This window comes from Parus major, chromosome 6 (genome assembly GCF_001522545.3).
Source record: "Parus major isolate Abel chromosome 6, Parus_major1.1, whole genome shotgun sequence".
NCBI lineage: Eukaryota > Metazoa > Chordata > Aves > Passeriformes > Paridae > Parus > Parus major.
The window spans coordinates 4,660,322-4,684,906 of NC_031775.1; the positions used below are offsets into that span (position 1 = coordinate 4,660,322).

The 24,585-nt window shown below is 40.3% G+C and overlaps 1 protein-coding gene across 5 annotated transcripts in view; it reads right to left on the reverse strand.

The window, feature by feature from the left end:
• ARID5B (AT-rich interaction domain 5B) overlaps positions 1-24,585 on the reverse strand; it is a 123,164-nt gene that overhangs the window by 11,531 nt on the left and 87,048 nt on the right. For 4 of the 5 annotated variants that reach the window (XM_015632504.2, XM_033515553.1, XM_033515555.1 and 1 more), the window contains 3 exons: positions 20,594-20,798; positions 18,243-18,295; positions 10,907-11,004 (listed from right to left, as the gene is read on the reverse strand). In XM_015632504.2, the coding sequence (XP_015487990.1) occupies positions 10,907-11,004; positions 18,243-18,295; positions 20,594-20,798 (356 nt within the window). The remainder of the gene's footprint in view (positions 1-10,906; positions 11,005-18,242; positions 18,296-20,593; positions 20,799-24,585) is intronic. The other variant, XM_033515554.1, reaches the window with a different exon arrangement.

Sequence of the window (24,585 nt, forward strand, 5' to 3'; positions counted from 1 at the left end):
CTGAATTCCTCCCCATGCTGCACAAAGCACTTTGGACTTCACTTAGAAGCAAGGTTGGGTTTCACATAGGGCAGCGCCAAGGCTGCTCTGCCATGTGTCAAGTATTTAAAGTCGCCTTTAATAAAAACACATTTTATTACAGTAATTGTTAGCACTGCAAGGGGAGTGTTTGACTTTGTTTTGTTTCCATGGGAACGCTTCGCCCATTCAAAATCTACATATTCCATCCCTAAAGGTTTCACATGCTGTCCAGTGCCTCATGGGAGACAGAGATGCTCCCAGCCCCAAGAATGAGCCTTTTTCCCTGGAATATTTTAAGTGATTAACCCAGTGGCTATGGCTGGGCCAGGAGCAAGGCCCAGTCCAACGTGATTAATCACCGTTCCCATGCTCTCTGCTGAGCCGTGTAGGGTAACACAGTACCCAAACTCCTCCTCTCCAGCCTCTGCCTACCTCACCAGAACTCATTAGCATGGGTGCTAATTAGTAACTGTGGCTTAAATTCCCTTTTCTGATCTTAAGGGTTCATGTGGGAGTAACAAGGTTTTCGTTTTAGTTATTTTTCACTGAGCTCAGCAGTTGGCAGGCCGACAGCAGTAAAAATAAATTTCACATAGCCGGTCAGTGGCCTGGAGCCAGGGGCAGGAAATCTGGAATTTAATGTTTTTGTGTATCAGGGAGGTGGCATGACTAAGGTAAAACTGAGTCAGTACACAAGGATAGCTTGTTCTAGGATTTTCCCCATCTCATTTCAAAGGAGGGCTGACTGAGGTGGCTTTTGGGGGGGGCTGGCAAGGAGCCGGGCAGGAACACAGGCTACAAGACCCCAGGGAGCAGCACTGAGCTGAGCAACACCAGCAATTGCCTCTTCACGTAGAGATTTCCGTTGGTTGCAATTTTCACTGAATGTTTTTTCAGTTATCCTGTCATGGTACAACACAATTACCCACAGGATATGATCTTATCATTTGATTATTAGAAGCTTTTATAGAGCAGGAGTAATAAAGCTAATACAGCCCACTCAACATGTAAGCAGCTGGCTCACATGCCATGAAAGCAGCAGCTTAGCCAGTTTAAGGTCAATATTGCCCAACACTGGAAGAATGCTATCTGCTGTTAGCCAAATAGTTTAGCAGAATGTGACATGTCTGAAACCAGCACAAGACTTTTTTTTTTTTTGTCAAATATTTGCAGTGCAGGTAAGATTAAATCAATCTTTGCACAAGGAGAGGTAAAGACAATGTCCAAAAAACTGGATCCAGATACCTCAAATGTATCATATGCTGGAAACAACAATCATGTTTTCACAGCCACTTTGAACTGTGGCTGTACTTCCCAACAGGGGGGGAAGAATAAAAGTATTCACAAAAAAGCAAAAGAGGGGGAATATTTTGTGGTCTAAAGAATATTTACTTGTAAAGCCTGTGAGAAGACCAAATAAAAGGGTCTTTATCATGATCAAGATTCCAAAATTAAGATTAATAAAATGTATTATTTATAAGTCAATTAACATAAATAGAATATGTAAGCACTATTGTATTAAAAAAAAAAAAAATCTTTCCATAGGCAGCAGATTTTTAGCAGCATGAGGTATTTTTTTTTCCCTGGAATAATACAAGAATAACATTTTCCAGCCAAGAACAGAAACAGTAGGGGACTTTTTGCTATCACAGGACTTCTTATTAAATTCAGTCACTGTGAAAAGCCAGTCTTTTTCCTTTTTTTCTTTTTATTTTTTTTTAAATAAAGACAACTTAAAATCAATGCAAGTTAGATTAACAAATCAGTACTATACTAATCCTGATTTATTATAATAGGCAATATTAAGTTTAATCACGTATTTTTGCTACTCAAAAAAAGATTTTCCTTTAATAAGTCCTGAATTAAATAATGGTGCAGTGTACCGAGTTTTTAGATCTGCATCATCTGATATTATGAAAAATTCAATGTACTTCTCTGCAGCAGATGTCAGAGGTCAGCAAATCTATTACAGTAATGTAAGTAAGCTGGCTTTCTGCCAACCTTTTTTTAAAAATCACTGAAGCAGATAATTTTATATTTACAAAATATTCAAAAATTCTCCAGGGACTGAATCTCTTTCCCAACAAAAAGCAGAAACTTCACATTAGAGAAATGTATTTCACAGTATATCAAACATGTCTTCATCACTAGCATTTAAAAAAAAAATTAAAAAAAGCCCTTAATATTTATTAGTCAACATTTTTTTCCCCAGCTACAGAACTAACAATGCAAGTTCTCATCTGAGCCAGTAACCATTACATATATTGATTATGCAGAATGAATGACTTCTTTGGGCTGACTCTGCTTGACACATGAGAGCAAATCTATTTATAGGCATGATTAAAAAAACAGTTACAACAATGCAAAGGATCTGACCAGCCCAGAAAGAGGAAGAAAATTAAATGTTAAAGTTGCCAGTTTCCTCTTTAATTCTCCCTACTGTGTATGGATATGGTGGGGCTCTGGGTTTGGAGAGGAACCATATGCCCAGGACACACAGGTTGATGGAGGTAGGGAGGCAACTCAGCACAACTCCTACAATATTTTTTTTGTATCACTGTTTCAGTGTTTATTTTTGTTTTCCTTCTGGCAGAATAAAATATTTCAGCATGTCTCCCATTGACATCATTGTATTTTCTCTAGGGATCCAAGCCAAACACAAAATAGGATCCACTGGAGGCTCTCAGCCCCAAGAATAATCTTGGAAGGCCTTAAAATCGCGAAGTCCACTCCTTGGGAGATGTTGCCCCATTTGCATGCTTGGCTAGGTTAAGGAGGTTAATTGCAACAGAAATGGAAAATGATTTAAATTTGCTTCACTAAATGAATACAGCAACTAGTTAACCCATGAAACTCACTGCCAATGGATATCTTGGGGCCAAGGGATTAGTGAGATTATGCAAGGATTAGATGCTAATGTAAAACATGAGAACATTAAGCTGTTAGAGCTTCAAAAATGCTGAAAAGGGGCAGGCAATAGATCTCTTTAGTGGTAGAAATTTGGAAAATGCTTTCCTCCTGAGCACATAAGGCCATGGTGGTTCCAACTCCTTCCTCTGCAGGCACTACCAGAACTGGGGGGCAAGACAGCTGTTTTTTTCAGTCCAAGAGGGCACCCATCTGCCCTCACAGCAGCCTGGCAGAGCTGCCCACAGCCCCTGAAGCCAGAGGATCTGAGTGCAGGGCTAGGATAACCCCTGTGGTGAAAACAGGCCCCCATCAGTAACCTCAGTGAGAGAAACCTGATTCTTCTCCCCTAGAAAATCAGTGGCAAAATATTCAACTGTTTTAAGGGACCAGCAAATGCTAGAGCTCTGATCCCAAGAGAAGTCTTGTCTTTTTTACCCCACTGCTTTTCAAAAGGGTATTTCCTAGAGCACTGGTCCAGTGTAGGCAAGGGAAACAAGGGAAACCTTCAACAACAATCAGTTGGTGGGGACAGCCAGGAGCAGGAGGCAGCTCTCCTGAGCACCAGCGACACTTTCCCAGCAAAGAGGGGAGAGGAATAACCCAAACTTTAAGGTCTCAGTTTGTTTTCCAAAATGGGAATATAACATACATTGAGGAAATGAAGTGTGTTCCTGAAGTCTGATTTCCCTGGACTGCATTGTACAATGCAGGGGTTATGAAAGCAAGCTTCACATGCTTTTGTGCAGAACACAATAGCAATGGCTCTATTTGCATTTGTCTGAAGTACAAAACTGGCACGTATTTTATCAGCAAAGACAAAATATGCTGGAGTTCAATTTTCTTTCCAAAGAACTTTCCTTCCTTAAAGAAATGGCTCTTTCATACTTTTAATGACAACTTTCCTCACAGCACACTGGGAGTGCTGGTGGGTAATGAGAATGACTTACTCCTGAAAGGAGGGAACAGCACTGCTCGAAGAGAATTCAAAGACATCTCATTTTAAGTAAACTGGAAATTAGAGACATTACAAACACAGCTGTTGATTTAGCTGCACAGCCCAGTGAAGCAAGTTCAGGATCCTAGGGCTCAGCAGGGGGAGATGAACAACTCCGATCTCTTGCCTTTTGTGCAGGTTTACTGCATGGAAAAGGGTCAAAGGAAGGGTGGTGGGCATAGAGCAACTTCCCCAGATCACTCTACCAAAACCACTACAAGACTCTGTTTTAGCCATTGTGACTATTTCTACATCTAAAGTCTGGTAGGTCCATGGAGTCCCTGCATACTCCCTTATGCTCAGAACAAGCTTACAGTCGGCATTTTGCATTACTGGTGCAGGTCTCTTGGCAGGACTCGAAAATCCTGCTGACTTTCCCTGGGAGCTCTGAGTTATACCTATATTGCAGACAAACTAGGGGCATTCTCTTTCATGTTAACAAAATCCTGAAGTACAAGGTGAAGATTCCCAGCATCACTGGGCAATCTGAGGGAAAAGATCTTACTTGGTGCTTACTCATTGATGCTGCTCCTGGAAAAGAGAATGGCACACCTCCCACTGTACAGCACCCTCCTGGGGCAACTCAGCTCCCAGCAAGGAAAAGAGGCTTTTCCCCTCATGTCAAGTCTTTCCCTACTCCTGGATGTCAAGAAATAGATTGCCATGTGTGACTCTGACTGACTCCAAGCACTGAGCTGGAGTGCCAGGATCCCAAAGCTCTGGGCACTGCAGGGCCTCAGCAGCCAGTAAGCGCCCAAGGCACAAAGTGGGTGCACCTGGCAAGAGCCTCTCTGCTCAGGTGACAGCACACCCAGCAGCACTGGGCAGCAAACAGCATGCCCCAATTCTGCTGGGATAAACTCCTGGGTGAAAGGAAGGATGTAGGTGGTAAAACAATTCCCCACCAGAAGAGAGATCATCTGCTTGCAGGTACTTAAAGGCATTGCCTGACTGTCCAGCACTTTGCACTCAAGGACTCCTGCTGACTCTAGTGCTGACCAGTAAGTCACTGAGGCTGAAACCCCATAAATTTTGAAAAAAATGCATGTTCTCAGATGTTTTGAAAGGACAGCTAGGGATCTGTTTTAATGGTAAACAATTACATTCCTTTGTCATCTGATACTTTTTAAATTTTGGGGAGGGGGGAAACTTTTTGAGTTTTCAATAGATCCTTTGTTAAAGCATCTGTTACTCACATAATTGAAAAGATGTTTGTTCAGTGGTATGCTTGAGAGTACAGTTATTTAATCTTAATGATAAAGCCCTGAGGGCAGAAAATCATAAGTAGAAACCCCTTGCTATTTATCAAAAAGAAAAAAAAAACCCAAACCAAAAACCTAGGAAAATAAAGAGAAAACTGAGACACCTCATCTATCGTCAGGCTTAAATTTGTGCTTGATGGAAAACTATGGAGACAATTTGCAACTTGCAAAGTTTTCTGGGAGTCTGGGACCAGCTGAAGTGTGAGGGGGGCAGGGAAGCGGGGTGAAGACAAAAATAAAACAAGGAGAAAATACTATTGCTTGGCAAGTTTTTCTTGGGCCAAACAAAGAGCCAGTTGTAGTTTGCAGCATGACATAATATTTGATTAATTTTGGCCTGGGGATGTTTTCACACTTAACAATGTAAATCAAAACCTTCTATTAATTACAATGTGTATGAAAAGACAACTATAAGCAATTTCATGCAGATGCTATACTAGCCCCCTACTTTTTGTTCTTTCTAATGACTGGCTGTTATTTCCTTCAAAATTCCACTGAAATGCTCACACGTTATGAAAGTTATCCAGACGCTTTAGAAAACCAAACAGCATTTGCATGGAACACAGGGCTCTCCTGCATATTGAATTACTGCACAATATCCTGAGGGTAGACAGACTTTATGGCTGTTCAAGGGAAACCATATAAGGGACTATTTTGACCTGCCTTGTGTTTCTGATCGTATATAAGTTTTACGTGAGAGATTTGGAAAGAAAAATGGCAGAATGGACTCTAAACTGTACAAGACATTGCATCTCCTGAAGTTTAGTCCCCTGGGAGATGTGTAGGATTCTCTGCAAGATGAACAACTCCCATCTCTTGCCTTTTGTGCAGGTTTACTGCATGGAAAAGGGTCAAAGGAAGGGTGGTGGGCATAGAGCAACTTCCCCAGATCACTCTACCAAAACCACTACAAGACTCTGTTTTAGCCATTGTGACCATTTCTACATCTAAAGGCAGACATGTATATTGTCTGGTAGATCCATGGAGTCCCTGCATACTCCCTTATGCTCAGAACAAGCTTACAGTCGGCATTTTGCATTACTGGTGCAGGTCAATCAAGCAAGTGCCCAAGGGCCACACTCACAGCCAGAATAAAACCTTCTGCAGGTCAGTGTCTGAAGTGTGGGCACACCCACCCTGCCCCATTGTGAAGAACTACAACCCATCTCACCTCCTCCTCAAGTTCCAGGTCTCTGTGTCTCTGCAGAATTCTTTCCCATTAAGCTGCCTTAATTTTGTGAGAGCACAAGGCCTAAAAAATCCCTCTCCAGTTGAGTCTGACCAGACTGGTTTTCAAAATGCTAGTAATTTGTGAGGGCCAGCATAGGAGACACGCTGCTGAAGAGCAGGACTTGAGCCATGGGGCTCTCTGGGTCCATCCTTGCTGGAGACTCCAAGGAAGCCCGGCTTCCTGCAGCACCCAAAGACGCCAGGAAGGGCACCTTCCAACAGTGATATGTCTGTCCACCAGAGAAGCCAAGGAGAGTTACTGCATGCCACTGCACACCACAGTTCCTCAGCCCATGTGTGTTTGCGCATAGCTCGTGCACAGGACTTGCACTAGAGGAAACCAATATGAATCACAGCCAGAGCTGGAGAAAGACAAAGGCCCCAACAGGTAATTACTAGTATTTCTGTTTTGTTCAATGTATTTTATTGGGAACTTTTTATACCTTGACAATTAGCAGATTGGTTTGGGTTTTTTTTGTTTGTTTGTTTGTTTTTGTTTTTTGTGCGTTTGTTTTGGGGGGGAGTGAGTAGTAGTCTAATATTCACAAAAAATCCCTAACAACAGCATCATCAGCACTGCAGAAACACAGTCATGACACAGCTCATGACAGAAAGTTAAAGCTGCCGATCATGTGTTTTGCATAAAAGCTAAAAGAAACCTCAAACCCTACATGTGAACACCACATCTGCCTTATTATGGGAAGACAGCATGGAGCATAGTGCTTCGCAGAAAAGTAGCCGTTTCTGAGGCTTTCTTGATAAGAGAGAGAGAGCGAGATGTTGAGTACTGACAAGGGCTGTTAAAGTTTCACAGGAATAGTGGAGGCTGAATCAGCTCATACCAACCACACATGCCTCTGGTTTTCTGTGATTGTTACACATACATTAGAGAACACAAATGAAGAAAGTAAAGATCAAAACAACAACACCTTATAAGCTCTTTATGGTCCAAGTCGTGCACAGAGCAACAGTATCATGATGGGAAAACATTAATGCTTTTTATATTGGTAATCATTTGTAACATGAGCAATTAAGTCCACTACTAATGGATTCTAGCCAAGAGCCTGGTACTAATATTAAAAACTGACAGAGATTAATAGGTTTGGAAGGAAAATTAGGCTGACAAAGACATTTTTATGACGTGCTTGGGCCTATTTCAAATAACCCAATCACAGGCAGGTCCAGACCAGTCATGCCTACAGTGACAATAATACATTCATTGGCATTATATGATGCCTGTTATGCTTTAAATAAAAACATCCATTTGTTCTACTCAGAAACATGCAGTTTCATTATTATACTCATTAATAAAACAGAAGCTGTCTAACTAATATACAAATAACACTTACCGAAACACTGTCAGTCTTGCCTTATTTTAAAATGAAAACAGTTACTGGAAACACGAACTGTATTAATGATAAATGAATCAGGTGAAAATGCACACAAAACCTTTCTTCCCCTTTATCAGCAGAACAAAGAAAACACTGCCCCAACTGAAGCACTCTACCTACTTATAGCACACCATTGGCTACTATCACAAGCCCTGCTCCCAACAGCGGGGTGCAGAGCAATACGTTCCCCAAAGCCTTTAAATCTGGCTTTGTTCCAGCTTTTGCCATCCACTGTACCACCAATCTGCAGACACATGGTAGCTTTGCAGAGGTTATAAACACCTTTAGAGAAAACAGTATCTTTTCACTGGATTTGGTAGACAGAGAGACAATTTTGCCCTCTGCAATGCGTTTATTTTGTGTTTGGGCTTTTTTGTTTGTTTGTTTGGTTGTTGTTAATGTTTTTTTTTCTCTCTCTTTCTGAAATGGCCTTTGAAATTGTGTATAAGACTCTACCTTTCAAAGGTGAACAGAAGAGGGCAGGAAGGAGGGATGGCAATGCCTGAATTGGGACATATTGTACCATTCCACTCCTCAGAATCCCAAGGATGTCATTGAAAGGCGGCTGCCACTTGAATAGCCTTGATACGCTAAAGTTGATGCAAACATCCAGTAGCTTCTCTTAGGAAGAAGTTGGTTAACACAATATGGATACCCTTGAGATCCAGTTGTAAACATGAATGGCAAGGCTAAGTCAAACAGCAGCAGGGCCAGTCAAGTCAGGGAACTGCCTGTTCTGCCTCCAGTAAGCATGGGAAGGCCAGTGGGATTCAGACAGGAAAAATCAGGAGATTTACTCAGCATTTGCTTTCCAGTTTAATTAAATTTCCAGTTTAGCTGTAGAGCTGTACAGTTTCAGGTTTGAAAATGTATGTGTGTCCTGAATCATGAGTGTGTGTATTCCTGCACTGCAGTTCTAGTTTTAGATTAAATGTCACCTAAGCACTTTGTGTATAAATGAGCATTACATTTACAGGTGCTGTAGTTAGAATTACCAGCTGAAACAAACCATGACAATTGAATTTACTTATTTTTTGAGTCTGAGACTTACTGAGCAGCTTTCCTGGGGTAGAAAAAAAAGCATCTAACACTAGAAAAGTAGAGGCTGGATGAGTCACTCAGGTCTTTTGTATATGTGTTTTGATTTTTCAGACCAGATTTAGTGAAGAACATTTTAGATAAGCTCAGGGCTAACCTAGAAGATTTTTTTCTCCAAATGCCATCTTTTGATAGCCTGCCAGGGATGTGGAAAATTAGGTGCTGTCTCATATCAGACCTAACACAGAAATACATGATAGACTGGCATCCATGAACTCAGATTTGAGTTCTTCAGTGTATTAAAACCAATCTAACCATAAATTAGAAGACTCTTTCCTCAGACTAGGTCAAATCAAGCAGAACTGCTTTTGGGTAGCCTGGAAAGGCTTTTCAGTCTGGAAGGCATCAGGAGTCTGCTCAGGTTTTCAAGTGTAAACAATGGGTTTTGTGACATTTCAGAGCATATCCAAGTAACTGCTGAGTCAGTCACTCATGAGTCTCTATGCATGGGACTGCAATGCAAAGCTCTTGTATGCAAAAAAACACCAAACCACTAACATTGAACACTGTCAGGAAAGCAGAAGAGAAAGACGGGTTCATGGAGTATTTGTGAATGGCTCATTTATTTTTCCACAACTACAAGAGATGTGCTCTCTCAGTGACTCTAGGCTTTCAGCAGTTCTCCCTCTGCAACCCAAACCCACAAAGACCTAATGCTTATGTGTGCTTGGGTCTCCCCTGTCAAATAACATCTTGCACAGAACATCTGGCAAAGGGAAAAGCCAGACTGCCAGTTGGAAACCTGTCAGCTGGCTTGGGTGCAAAGGAAGCTCTGAGATTCTCAGGGCTATAATGTTAGGGGTGGAAGAGCTAAATACCCACAATCTGATGAGTCAATAAAACAATTTATAACATTTGTCTGCAACATGAAGGCAAGGAAAAGCCCCAGCTGACATGCACAGCAGCTCACTCACTTCACTCTGCTGCTTAGCTCAATCTCCAGAAAGCTTCTAGCATTTATAATCGCATTCATTACATGCAACTCCTCTGTGCACCCAAGCCCTTCTGCTGGAGATGTCCCCTGTAAATGAGCATGATCAAATCCCCCACCCTCCATGAGGATGGCAGTATCTCTCTTTAAGAGGCCTACACATCAGGCACTAAGGTAAGGAGAGAAACCTGCCATTGAACACAGCTCTGACGTGACACCTTCTGCACAGGCAAGTAGAATCTCTTCCTGAGCCCAGTAAAGTGACTTGGTTATGCCCAGGAAGAAGAGACTGAATTTTACTTATCTGAGCCAAAAATTGCTGAGCTTTTATTCACATTTGCTTGTCTAAGGAAAAGAAAAACAGAAGAAAAAGAAACAAAAAAAAAGATAAAAGAAAAGGAAAGAAAAAGCCCCAAGAGTTGTTTCTAAAACCAAATCAAAACAGCATTCCAGCTCCAGTATTTTACTCAATGTGTGCTAGCTTCACAAGCCCTGGAAGTTATTATCTACATGGGAAGAATAAGAATTCAACAGTTCTGACCAGCAACAATAGTTGCAGAGAAAGAGTGTTTGGCAGCAGCTTGCAGGCAGGGAGGAGGGAAGGAATGCCATGAGGAAGAGGAATGCAATGCTTGGCATGACCTACAACATTAACAGCACCCTGCATTATGGGCCACCGCATTATTTTGATCAAAAAACCACAATTTGCTTAATTTGTATTCCTAAAAAATGATAGAAGCAAGTGTTTGCATCAATTAGCTGCTGTTTCTTATTTTTCCTTGAGTATGTTTTTCTCAGTTTTTTAGCTTCTTTAACTGGAAAGCTGTTGCAAAAATTAAGATCTATACCAAAGGAAAATCAGATGCTTTTTTAATTTATTTTGTCACTGGAGACAGACACTCTGGTTAAAATTACAATGGATTGATTATCTGATTAAACTGTTGGGGAAATATTTACTAAATACTTAAGAAGACTCTCTCTTTTTTTCTAATTCTTTATAAAATGCTTTGAATGCTTTCCAAATTAATTTTTTCTTTATTAAACAAGCATTTCAGATTTGTTATCTTACCGTTCATAATGTCTGCGAGTACATGTAGCAGCACTTGTGCTTCCAGGATTACCACCTAATTCATCATAAATATGTTTCCATTGTCGACGGGCTGTTATCTGTAAAAAGAGCAATGGAAAATTTAATCTTGCATCTTTAGAGATTCTACAGCATTTGAGTTTACAACAACAAATGCAGGTATAACACTTTCAGAACAGCATGTACTACAAGCACTATAAAAGTCCCTATAGATATACAGAGCTTTGGGTGTCTTTTTTTTTTTTTTTTTTTGTTAACACTATGTCTATTTTCTTTCTCTCTAAAATGGAGTGATCTGACTGATTCATTATCAAGTCACAAGCCATACACTCTCAGAAATCAGAATCTCAATCAATACAGGGTCATTAACCATCAGAAGTTATGCAGACAAATCCCACGGTGAATTATGAAAATGAAGCTCAAACCATACTCAGCTCAAATAATGATTACATAGTTATTTTAACTGAATTAGAGAAAATAAATCTGCTGCGAAACCCAAATCCATCACAGAATTCTGTGGATCCACAAAACCATAGTCTGTAACTAAATATGTTACAAGCTGTTAATTTTTATCAATTTATATCTGTAAAATATATAGATTAAATACTAATGAAATCTTAATGTACTCCAATGTTAACATTTGAGCTGTGTACTTTATTGGACCATACTGATGAAAATAAACATCTTGTACCATATTGAGTTGCATACCATGGTTCTAGTTAGTTTTTTTTTGTAGAGGAATTAGGATTATACAGAATAACAGATGGAAGACCTGGCAAAAGGATTGTTTCTGAATACTACTTCATTATTTTATATATTCCGCTATATTTAAAACAGGAAGAGAAACAGGAATAGAACAAGCACAACAGATCACCCTTGTCTGCCTGCAGCTCATAAAAAAGGCCCATAGAAAACTGTGAGGGCAATTTAGGGAGAATTTTGTCATTTGCTGCAGAATGCTGTGGATTTTAATATATTCAGCCCTGGAGGCTTCTTTGGAGCTACCCACAGAGCAGCCAATGGCGTTTACTGAGGAGCTAAAGGCAGCAATCAGAAGAGAACAAATACTACAACTTGCAATCTGAAGCCTGTAATTTTAATCTAAATGAGGAGATAGCTACCATCATTAAATATTACAGAGTAAGACATGTTTCTGTTTTGCTCAAAGCCAAAAGCCTGGCTGGAGTCTTATCATTTGATAATGATACAATTTCTTTAAATTTATTGTTTGCAGAGTTCTCCAGAAAACAGCAGTAGCTTTAACTCACTATTAACATCTGAGCATACTTTGCACCTATAGATACTTCGGGGGAAAAAAAAAGAAAGAAAAAAAAAAAAAGTGCTTTATCTTAAACCTTATATAAAGCTAAATGAACTGACTTCATTCACTAATTTTATTTTCTGTCCTTTTTATTAAACCCAAAGACTACCAGCACAAGGATTCAAGCAATTCAAGGATAAATTCCACACAAGCAAATTATTTAAATACAAATCAAACACTCATCTGATGATAAGGTTCATCCTAAGTCTGTTTTGTTTCAGTTCTTATGCTGTCTCTTCCCCAGGCTACCCACGCATTATTATTAGTACTAAAGTACTTGAATAACCAGAGTCGTAATGAGCCATAAAGAACATCACATCCTAAGAATATGAATGGATGTGCCTTGTGCAACCCAAAAAGTCAAATGAGAGTTGGACCAAGTATCCTGCTGTGGAGGAATGCCTGGATAGGAAGCTACCTCTGGTCCTGCCTCCCACATTCCACCGATCCTTGTGACAGACAGAGGTGTGGCCAGACATGGAGCCTTCTTGGAGCTCCCAAAAAATCACAGATCCCTTGAGGACTGCTGCGACCAAACCTCTGGCAGGCTCATGTATGGGGGGATGAAAGTGCACGAAGCTGCACTGGGGTCTGTGCTTTGGCCCTTTGACAAGCTCAACCTGGCTAGGCTTGCAAGGCTGTCCAGGACCTGAAGCCTTGGCTAAGAACAGTAACCCTGTGCAGAAACTTGAAATGAAAGCCAAGGATTAGTTAGCAGGAGGACTACTGTAAGTCCCCCTCATAAACATCCTGATGTGACTAAGAAGCATGGTCTCCATTTTCAAAGGGAAAACTTTAAAACCCTAGTCTCATTTACCATGAGCTGACTCAAGTCAAGCTGGAACACTAGGAAACATAACTAAGGGGAAAAGTGAATCCCTTTGAAGTCCATGGATCCTTTTTTGTGTCTCTTTCTTCTAAGCTGCTTAGAATAATAGTAGTTTCACAAACATTTCCCCAGCTTTATCCAATTCTACATCTGCAATGGACCAGAGCTCCTTGGCAATTAACTGAGTTGTACCCTCCCACAGAGGGAGTTTAAATTTGACATTCCCTGAAACAATTGTTATTCTAACAAAGCTTGGGGCCGAGTTTTTCCCTGCTCTGGAAAGTTTATTTTTTATGCTTAATAAACTTCAAAGGACTAAAGGAACTGATTAATTACATCCTTAAACAATATGAACAAAATGCTTCACTGAGGAAACTGTACTCTTGTCATGCAGGGCAGGACTGCTCAAGCTGGATGTTCCTGTTCACCATATCCAAACTGAAGACGGCCTTCCTTTCTCATACAAGTTCTTCCCAGCCACCTCAGTGACCAAATATCCCAAGGAGTCAGGAAAGGATAATGCTTGGCAGTGCTCTGCTTATGGTTGTGGTTGCTACCAAAAATGTCGGCCTCTGCTGCTTTAGTTTTTTGATTTGTTTTTCCTTACTCCAAATAGCATATATATCACTCCCAGTGCCTGCCACATTTCTAGAAGTGCAGGATGGTCCAGACTCATTAATTGAGGCAATTTCACAGGCCAGTGTCATCTCTGACAGCTTCACATTCCAATACTGGCTTTAGTTTTAAAGTGGCCTTCTGGGTTGCAGAGTCCTCCTGCAATTTGCCCCAACCTACATCTTCAAAATCCTTGAATCCTATGCTGGGCCCACTGGAAGCAAGCACCTTTGAAAATCTCTGACATGTTTCCCAACCACCAGAAATCAGAGTTAAGCAAAGAGACTGGCCTGTCCAGGGATGTAGGAGAAGATCTGATTTGGTTCCTTATAAGCACAGTATTATGCAGTGACTGGTAGTCCAGGGGAAAAAAAAAAAAAAGCCATTATCTATTAAAGCAGAAGACTGTTTACAAACATGCTTTTAATGGTGTATTCTGCTTTGAGAAATCTTAAGGTCTTCTGCACTGCATTTCTAGCTCCCAGCTCCCTTCCTTGTGAAAGGCTTTTTGCTTATTTCCTGCTGCAAACATAATGGGTCATGGTAATACAAACTAATAATACAAACTTAATTCTGGTTATGGTACACAGCGCTCTTCAGAGCTCTAGGTATTAGTTCTGTATGAAACAAACCCAGTTAGCTTTGCATTCCACTGATACACCAATTTCTTTGGGCCTGCCCAGACACAGGACTGATGTATGTGTCAATCACTATTTTTTAAAAACTAAAGTACTTAATTACTGCTTCCAGGAGACAACAGCTAAATGGGATCCCACAGACCTTTGGCAAAATCTAAGCTGCTACATACTGAAGGTTAAGCTTCACCTAATTTTCTTTTTATCCTTTATCATTCTAAGACATCTCCAGGTAGAGTCCATTCAGCAGCACAGCCTTCTGCAACATGCCAAGGCATTCCTTTTATGTTGACTCAAAAGGAAAAATGCTACTTCATAGTTTGCCACGGACAACTCTTTAGGGAAGCCCTGGAAGTTTCCTATCTATGAACTTCTGCATCTTTTATTCACTTACCTTAGGGTGACTGAGAAAATTCCAGACAACAGGTGTTAAATGCCACTGCAGCTGAGCCCCCTACAACATGGCATCATTCCATATTTCATCCAATGATTTGAGGACACTTAAAATCATTCATACTGTGAAAGTCCGCTATAGAGAGTGCTTTCCAATGCACTCTCCTATTATTAGTAACAAAGATGCTCATCTCACATATCTTTGTTCAAGAGAAATATGATTCTACCAACTACAAAGAGACAGCTTCATCTGTTAAAGTCTTAAATCAGTTTCTATGGATTGCTGTTTATATTAAGCCTGTATTATGTTCAACAACAAGTACAAGGGAGTGTGGTATTGCACAGTTACAGATGGCAACTAACTAAGAATTAGTAACCAAATGGAGAAGAAATTACTCTTGTAAGTACTCTAAATGGAGAGGACTTAAATATGACACATAATCATGTCTTGACACTATTAGATATCCTGTATGTATATCCCATATGCAAAGGTAATGCTCTCCGTCAAGCCTCACTGGATCCATTCCCCCAGGAGGAAAATCAGATGACTAAGAAAGTTGTTCTCTGCACCTCAAATCCAATCCCTGTCTGTTCTCAGTCACTTTTAGATCCTTAACTGACAGGACTGAACTCAAAAATATTGCAAAAATCTTCTGCGCAGAGGATGAAAAACACTGCACATGATCCATGCTTGTTTCTCAATAATGTTTTTTACATTGCATCAACACATCTATATAAGAATAAAGTGGACAAGGCAGTGAATAAAATTTAAAATGGGAAGACTATAACTGTTTTGCCAAATAAAAGTATGCAAAGTTTGCTACTGCTTTAACTGGGGAGGTTTATATGCTTGTAAAAAAATTGTCATCTGACTACTTTAAGTTTCTATACATCATTTTAAGCAATCCTTTATCTGCTTCCTGTTCAAAAAACGGCTGTCACATGTTGAAGTCAAACATCTACTTTAAAATATTATTTTCTTTGCAATACTTCCAAGAGAAAAGGCCTGTTTCTATCTCAATGCATAAACCAGAAACTTGTGAAATTTTAAAACCAGTTAAAGATGATGAAGCCCTTGTAATGGTTTGCTCAAGTCAGATGGAAGGAGCCATAGAGATAAATTAAAAAAGGCAGATTTGAGAAAGCTGTTTCACTCCACAACTTCTTATCAATAGATGGTGGCACTGTGTATGAGGGTGGTGGATTCTGCACAACACTGAATTAAAGAACTCGAAATTTCTGCATCTAAGTAGACCTTCCTAAGATCCTAGAACTGATAACTGAGGTCCATGTCACCCCTACCATCCACTGACTTGTGAAAAATGAAACAAATAAAACACAAAAGCTTCTCAGCAATGTTTGCCATTATAAAATACATACAAACTAATGCAGTTGACAAACTCAATGCATATTAACTGGCCATAAAAAAATAAACCCTGGGGTGTGCACAGGTCAGAATATTGCTACAGCTATTGATACAATACTCAGGGAATTTAATGCAAAGGCAGATCTGTACTAGAGGATGAGACTGTTAACAGAAGAGAATGAGGTCAGGAAACTTCATGTTCCATATACAACTTAAATTGCAACACAACAGTCCTCCCAGCTTCATCTTGCCTGCAAAGAGCACAGACGCCACTCAGATCATAGAAACAGGATCAGGCTCATAATTTCAGACACAGTTACTCTTCAAGAGAAGCTGGGCTCATGGCTATGTCAGAGGGTGTGAGCTGTGCTTGCCTTACCATTTACTGAACAGGAAGCAATTGCTTAGTTTACTCCGTATGAAAAATAAGCACTGCTGGGACATTTTCATTCAAGGTGACAAATGCCCCTTGTTCTCTGACAACAGAGAACATCTGTCACTGAGAAAAGGACAGGAGCTTTGAGACGAGTGTGGACTGAAGCTACACTGACGGACATTTTCATGTATGTAATCCTTCCCCTCTGATCCTGTCATTTTTCTCAAAGCTGGCTCTGGGGCCTTGACACAAATTCACAATCCTACTCTTGCTGTGCCTCAGGATGGGCCTCATGCGACATAGGTGCCACTGGGACATTGCCATACAGAGGCTCGCTTGCTCCAGCTCATCTAAATCCATCCCTCTCCCTCTGGCACTAAAACTCAGGTCTCTCCAGAAAGCCACCCCTTTTGGCATCCTTGCTTCTGTACTTGTTCCCCTCAAGCAAACCTGAAACATTACTGTGAAAATTGCTCGATTTCCTGAGCACTCTGAACATACCACTCTCCATTCAGTCTTTCTCCTGACCTTTCCTTGTGCTCTGGATCAAGTTCAAGATTTTAGCCCTCATTTTCACTGCACTTTACAACTCAAGCAATTACTGTTTGCTCATAATTGCTGTAATGATCTATCCATGGCAGCTATTCATTCATACATACCCATAAGCACACCTACACACACCCCTGTACATAAGCATGGTATGTGCTGATTAATGAAAGATAGAGCAACAACAGAAGCCAAATATAGCATATATTTTTTTAAAGAATGTTAGATTTCACGTTTCACAAAATCCCAGGTGCACCCGTGCTAACCACCTCAGGCTGCTGATGTACAGAGCAATGTACTTTATTGTATGGAAGGAAACAAGTTGACTTTTGCACTTTGGTTCAAATGACTTCCAGTTTCTTGATAGTGTATTTCTTCTTCTCATTTCTCTACAGCACAGATATGTCCCAGATTACTTCATAAAGAAAGCAAAAGTAATTTCTTTCATCCAACTGTGGCAGGAACTGAACAACTTAATCTGATCATTGTGGGCGAAGAAAATATTTCCAGTGACGACATCTTCCTATGTCAATTGTTTTTTTATTACAGATGTCATACTGATGTGCCATATTAATGCAGCTCTTCTCATTTCAAGATTTTAATCTAAGTTTGTTGCTCTAATATTTTATTGGTTCAAAATATATGCTGTAAAATCCATGGCCATCAAATTTTCCTGTGAGCTAAAAATACACTGCTCTTGTTAGATATGGTTAGCTGATAAAAAGTGTCAGAGACTCTTTTACTTTGATAACTTCCTGTTTATGTGGTACTGACCCTTATCTAATAAAGATCTTTTACACTTGGAACAAGAGAAGATTCTGCAGCATACTATTCCTTAATGGACAACGCTGATTACTTTTGAAAGCCTTTAATACATTTCCCATATTAGACATGAACAGATGTCAGGGATGTTGCCAAGTGAAATTTCTTTTATGCAATCTTGGCTTGTTGTACAATAATAGCCCTTTCTCAACATGGGAAAAAATTACATACCTAACTAATTTCCTTGACAGAGAAGAGTTACATATGTTTTCCACTTGGAGTTTTTATGACAAGTTTACAATTTTGCCAGATCTGGAACTAATTTGGACCATTTCCAAAAATGGCCCAATAAACCCACTATGAGTACAGCTAGCCTAAAATGCAGCAAATGATGGTTTGCTTTACTTTTTTTTTTTTTCAAACAGGGAAAAGTTAGATTGCACAATTATTTCATTTAAGTTACTTAAACACTTACTGTTTCATATCCTCCCAGTTTTTGAGCAGCTTGAAACATAGTCCAAAGGTTAACTGTTAGAGGGACAATAAGTATTTAGATAAGCATTGCATTAACCAACATATTTCAAATAAATGTAAATTAAACAGTTTAAAAAAAAATAAAAATAGAGAAAAAGAAGCTCACAGCCCCTGAAAAAGCTCCTGTGAAACACTTTTCAAAGAGGTATTTACATAATCTGAAGAGTAAATATTAGCCCACACTATATATATTTTTAAATTATATATAAGAGAACACACAGATTTCTTAACAGGACTGGAAAAATACAGAGACAAAAGTAATGGGCTCATCTGATTTTTCTGATAAGAGACACAGTAGCATGTTTCTATAACTTTGATAATAAAAACTACTTACTGGGAAGAATGTTACTTTTAATTATTTGTTTAATACCAGTTTCATTAGCAAGAAAGCAAGACCCACACACTGGCTTATAGAGCAGACCTATCAATTAGACAATATCCAATATTTACTGCAGCTCAGATAATGGGCTCCATAATCAATGAACAATAAGCTGTGTTCTAGTGGGCCCTGCATGAATGAACCCAGATGGAGCACGAATGAGAATTACTGGAATAATTATGCTGTGGCTGGTTGTACCTCGCCCGTGGCTGTGGGATCAGAGGCACAGAGGCAACTCAGTTGAAAAGATGTACTGGGAGGGAGTTATTTCCTGCAGAACTTCTCTCCTTTCACATGCTTTTCATCCCAGCCCCCTGTCCCATGGGGCCACTGCTTGCTGATGTATTTTTTATTTTATTTCTTTTATTTTAATTTTTATTTTATCTCATTTAATTATTAGAAGAAAAATCCATGTCAGTCCTATCAAAGGTGTATGCACAATTCCACCAATAGTGATTCCCCACAGAATATTTGAGGTCAGCAGTACTGCTGTGGAGCATGGTGAACAGGATCTCCTCCATGGAGGGATGTTCTGCTATACTGTATGTACTGCCTCTTCCCAACAACCTATTTACATTGGCAATGTTTGCACAAGCCTTGGTGGATGAATACAGAGCCCCATCCTGCAAACACTTTTGGTCTTCTCAGCATACTTGCTCTTGGTATTTAAGTATTTTCCAGATCAGGTCTCTACTTCATAATGAATGTCAGAGAAGTTTCAATGTTAGCAGCAGGCCCTATCCCCAGTGGGCAACTTTAGAAATAATACTTTAGCTTGTCTTTTAAGCCCACCCTGTCTCCATGGTAGACAGAATGCAGAATAATATGAGGAAGTGGGGAAGAAAAAAAAATACTTCTTCAACAAACACAGAAAGTTCTGAAAGCCTCACTGAACATTGTACTGCTTCAAAGCTATCAAGAGCTTTGCTTAGGCCTTGATTTAATCTGAATCAATGCATAATGCAACAAAGCTGTTCATAGAACATTAATTTTACTCCCATTTCAAGCAGCCAGTTTTCAGACAAACACTGTAATCATTTCGAGTTATGTAAGTTTATAATGGCTGCTGGAGGCCTGTTGCAATCAGTGCCAATTGCTATTAGGTATGTAAATTGTTATGTAAAACATACAGGTTTGACATTCTTCATCGAAATAACACATGGCTTTAATCTAGGAGATAAATTAGAGTAAATAATATTTCAATTCATGACATTTTCCCTTTAAGGAAATAAAATATCATTCAATCTATAGATAAGGAGCAATACTCCCATTTACAGCTTTTGTTGGAAACTGTGAAAGATCTACATTGTGCTGCAATATTTATGCAAACTTCAATTTCAACTGTATCTTCTCCATATACAATTAATTTACAGACTATGGCATTACAAACTGTACATGCCAAAGCAATTCTAAAGACTGCATTCTGTATTAAGCAGATACAGTCTGGTTTTATTATCCAAAGTCAGTAATTTATTAACTATAAACACATTTTGGGGCTTAAAAATATGATCCCTTTTGTGCCTTTCTTGGCTACCTTTAAATGTCTTCCTTTAATATTCGTCCTTTCATAAAGAACATCTGGGCACAATAAAGATATGTCATATTATTAACTCAGAAGAAAGGCATTACAGACACTGCAGATTTACAAAACAGAAAACTAAAGAGTTTTCAACATGCCTGTTTCTAGTCATAATCAGTGGATTTAAACCTATAAATATCCAGCAGCAACTACCCCAGAAGGAAGAGATGCAAATCTAGGCATAAGACAGCGAAATACCTGAACTGGAAAATGTGTAAATATGGTCCCTCCCCACCCATAAGGCTTTAAAATAGGCTTTGTGTGCAATTGCTTTCTCCAGAGAAGCCAAACCATTCTAAAATGTCATGAAGAAAGTGAGAAAAAGGATACTTACTCTGCTTAAAACCTAAATAGGGTATTCGTTCAATTGGTGTTTTCCTTTCTTTCATATACTTATAAAGAGCCACAAGGAAAGCCTGCTCATCAGCTCGGCATTCTTCACCTATGGCAATCTTTGATTTATCCTCACTTGAGCCTTTCTTACAGTTGCTGTTGTTACTCTTGGGTTTAGGCAAAGCTGACTTAGCCTCACATTTTACCTGGGAAAAGAAAAGATGTTATATCAGATCTGAGTAACCTTTAATTTTCACTTAAGGAACAAATACCCTCTCCTAGTAGAATGGATTGCTGAAAAAAATGAAGGCCAAACCATACAACTGTGTTTGACGGGAAACAAAGGAAGCTATTTATAAAGCTAAATGTCTTGTTCTGAATCTTAGTCACAGCATTTTTAAACAGCCACATCTTTAAATCATTGTAACTCACTGGTAATGCTCTCCAGATCTGCATTTTTATGACTATACACTGCTATGTCACAGCTTCTATCTCTCATATGCACTTGCTATTAGCAAGTCTAATAATAACCCTTGTTCCAGGATTGACACTGAGCATTGTGAACTCCTGTAGACAACCCTTGGAGCTGAGGGTGCTCAGCCCCTTCCAGGAATGCTCAGCAGCCAGCTCCGAAATGACACATTTTTCTCTCCTTTGGCACACCTAAATAGATGCAAACCTTGTTAAGCTTTATCCAGGCAGAGCCCTCAGCACACGAGTGGAGGTTCTGCTGTAGGATGGACTCAAGTCAAGTGTATTTGAACATCTGCTTAAACTTAAGCACAGCCCTAAGCATTTAGCAGAAAGGAGAGGCTGGTAGCTGGAGACTTCCCTGGTAGACACTGGTATCCCCAATGCACATAAGTCCCAGAGCTCCAGGTCTCCCATTGGACTGCCCAGCAGATATGTGGCAGTCTGTAAATCAATAAATTTGAACCACTTTACCTCTCCCCAGTATTCACACACAGGGAAAAATACCCAGTGATACTGGCTTATAACCTGCAGGCCCTCTTTGTCCCTTCAATGCTTTCCAAGACTTGTCCTTTGTGCTCCCAGAGGGAGCAGGTTATCCTGCTGTGCAGGAAGGCAGGAACTCTTGGTCAAGCAACCCACAGACCCTCCTTCAGAACCGTCATTTCTCAACCAGGTGCTTTCTGGTTATTTGTTGAAAATTTGGAAGCAACTGCTATGAAAAGCATTATGTAAGTGCTTGTAAACAAACAACAAACATACCACTGGAAAGATCACAACCACAATATAGTTATTTTCTCTTAATAAAAGATACTCTGGCATTTCAGGCTCAGGAAAAGCAAAACCTTTATACTGCTCCAGGTATTAACTTTGCTTAGAGTACTGAGTTCAGGTGATCTGCTTCACAGTTTTTCACAGATGCTGGACAAAGTAATGGTAGTTCCTAAGCAGAGTGGACAAGTGGTCATGATTTTCCATGGCAACGGATGCTGCTGAAAAACCTCCATACTGGAGGGTACAGGCTCACTCCTCCCAAGCAATGCAGCAGGGACTGGTGGATTTCCTGCAGGATTTTTCTTGATCACTTGCTGCTGAAGTATGTCCAGTGTACTGTTTGATATTCTCCAACTGCACAGTTCAGAGATGCTGTCTTCCAATAGCACAAGACACCATCCTTTACATTTTAGTGATAGATATGCTTGTTGATTAAACTTTTCTAAATATCACAGGTTTCATCCAAAAGTCAGAGGAGTTAATAGGTTGGGTTTTTTTCCAATTAAATAAACTTTGGACTTCCCCACTTTTCAGGTCAGAGCTGTAATTCCTTGACTTTTTTTACTTTGGCACGTCACAAAAATTATTTAACAACTTCCAAAATTTAGATTACATTGTCATAGGTTTCAATGCTTCACCAAAGATTGGATTAACACTCCCAAAAGGAATGCATGACTGCAATAATTTTAGGATTTTTTATTGGAGCTGCAAATTTGAAACAAATTCACTGGACCCAGGAACAATTTTTCAGTTTTGTCACCAACTTGCTTGGCTTCTCTTTTTCAAACCAGGCAATTCAGAACTATGTTTGCAAAAACAACGTGGGCATGAACTCTAAGGGAAATCAAAGCTCATGGCTGTGCAAGCTAACAGCAAGAAATACTACCCTAAAGGAGACAAAGTAATATTAAGAAAGCCACCAGGATTTGGAAAAACCCGTGGTACACACAACCTTCCTTCTCTTTGTCTACAGAGAAGCAAGGTCAAAACCCCTGTGGAACTCACAGGTGTCAAAATGCTATGGGTGGACTCCAAGCAGCATTAGGTTGAACAAAGCTTTGGTGAAGGCTACAATGCTTCATCTGCTCAGCATTTGAGGCCCAAGCCTCACTTCTGGAACCTCCCTACCATCTGACAGGCAATATGGATGAATGTCATGAGAACCAAATGAGAACCAAAAGGGCCAAATGCCATTCTGGGTAACACAAGTGTAAATCCAGCATAAACATATAAAAATCATGAGAGATGGATGAGAATTGGGAGAATGATGCCAGATTTGCTCCAAGCACCACCAACGGTCCTCCTCTTTCAAAACACAAACCCAATGCCACAGTTGGATTAAGTTGGATAAGATGGGGGTGCAATGAGATGGGCTCTGGAACATGACTGTCTCCAGCTGTGTGTTCCATCAGAGGTGGATGATCTGTGACAAAATGGCCAGTGAATACTCATGGGTACAGCCGTGTGTTTGTCTTCTCCTGCCAGAGGTCACACACAACACAGACCACAACAGACCTGCATTTTACAGTTTCCATCAGATAATGGCTGACACATTGGGAATAAATCTCCAGGTCTGAGACCATGCCAGGCCACCTGTGGCCACAGGAAAAGCATATCCTGCAACTTTTAAACTAATTTCTCAGATCTTGCTGTACAAAAGAAGTGAGAGGTTTACTTCAGCATTTGAACTAGAAGATGTAATTAATAGATTCATGTTGCTATATTTTATATATATTAGTAAAGGCCTGTATGCACAAACCAGCCTCTGGGTTAAGTTGTAATATTAAGGGCTAAAATCCTTGAAACTTGCCTGCAGAAAGTAAAACAATATTCCTGTGTACAAGGATAAGAATGTAAACTTGTGTGTGTTAGCCAATAGTAGCTTGCTCTGCCCGCAAACCCTGTAGAACCCTATAAAAGTTGTGTTAATAATAGAAATAAATGGCATTCACAATTACTTCTGTGAAGACTGGTGAATAGCTGGCGATCTCTCAATATTTGGCGCTCTGAACGGGACACCCTGCGGGCAGGGGGGCTTCAGTGGATCCACGCACGGTGGGACGGAGCCTTGGACCGAGGTTGGTGGAGCGGATCCGAGTGCAGATAGAGGCTGCCTCGGATCGGTACCGGATAGGCGGCTCGCGAATCAACGGGGGCGAGTCGCTGGGGGAGTCCGAAGGCAGGGGCGCTGTAGAAGGGTCGCAACCTTCCCCCCTGCCGCGGGCCGCTAGTATGGACGTGGAATTTGCGGCAGCAGATAAACTGCTTCTCTGCATCCTCGTTAAACGAGACGGAGCAGCCCGGGAAAAGGACCTGGATATGCTCATTATGCGGGCTAATTGTCACGGGGATTTGCAGTGCCCACACTGCTTTTTGCGGTGCAAGAACGGACTGATATATCGGCTCTGATATGGGAAACGGCAATTACGGAAAAGAGCAAGGACACCGTGTCTCTCGGTCGAACTTGGTAGATTGTAATTAATACCTTAAAAGACAGAAAAGTGAGATATGCTGAGGCTGTGAGCCCCGTAATTCTACCTGCGTCACAGCGGCAGATGCCTTCACCTCCCACTGCTGGGCAAGCTATCTCCCATCCATGCTGCCCATGGAGAGAGGGAGGGAGAGTCAAAGAGAAGAAAATAATGAGAAAGAAATTCCACAGCAAATGCTGAAACAACAAACAGAATCTGTTCAGTTATGGCAGGATGTGATACATCCAGAAATATTTGCTTCACTTTTGGAGTCACT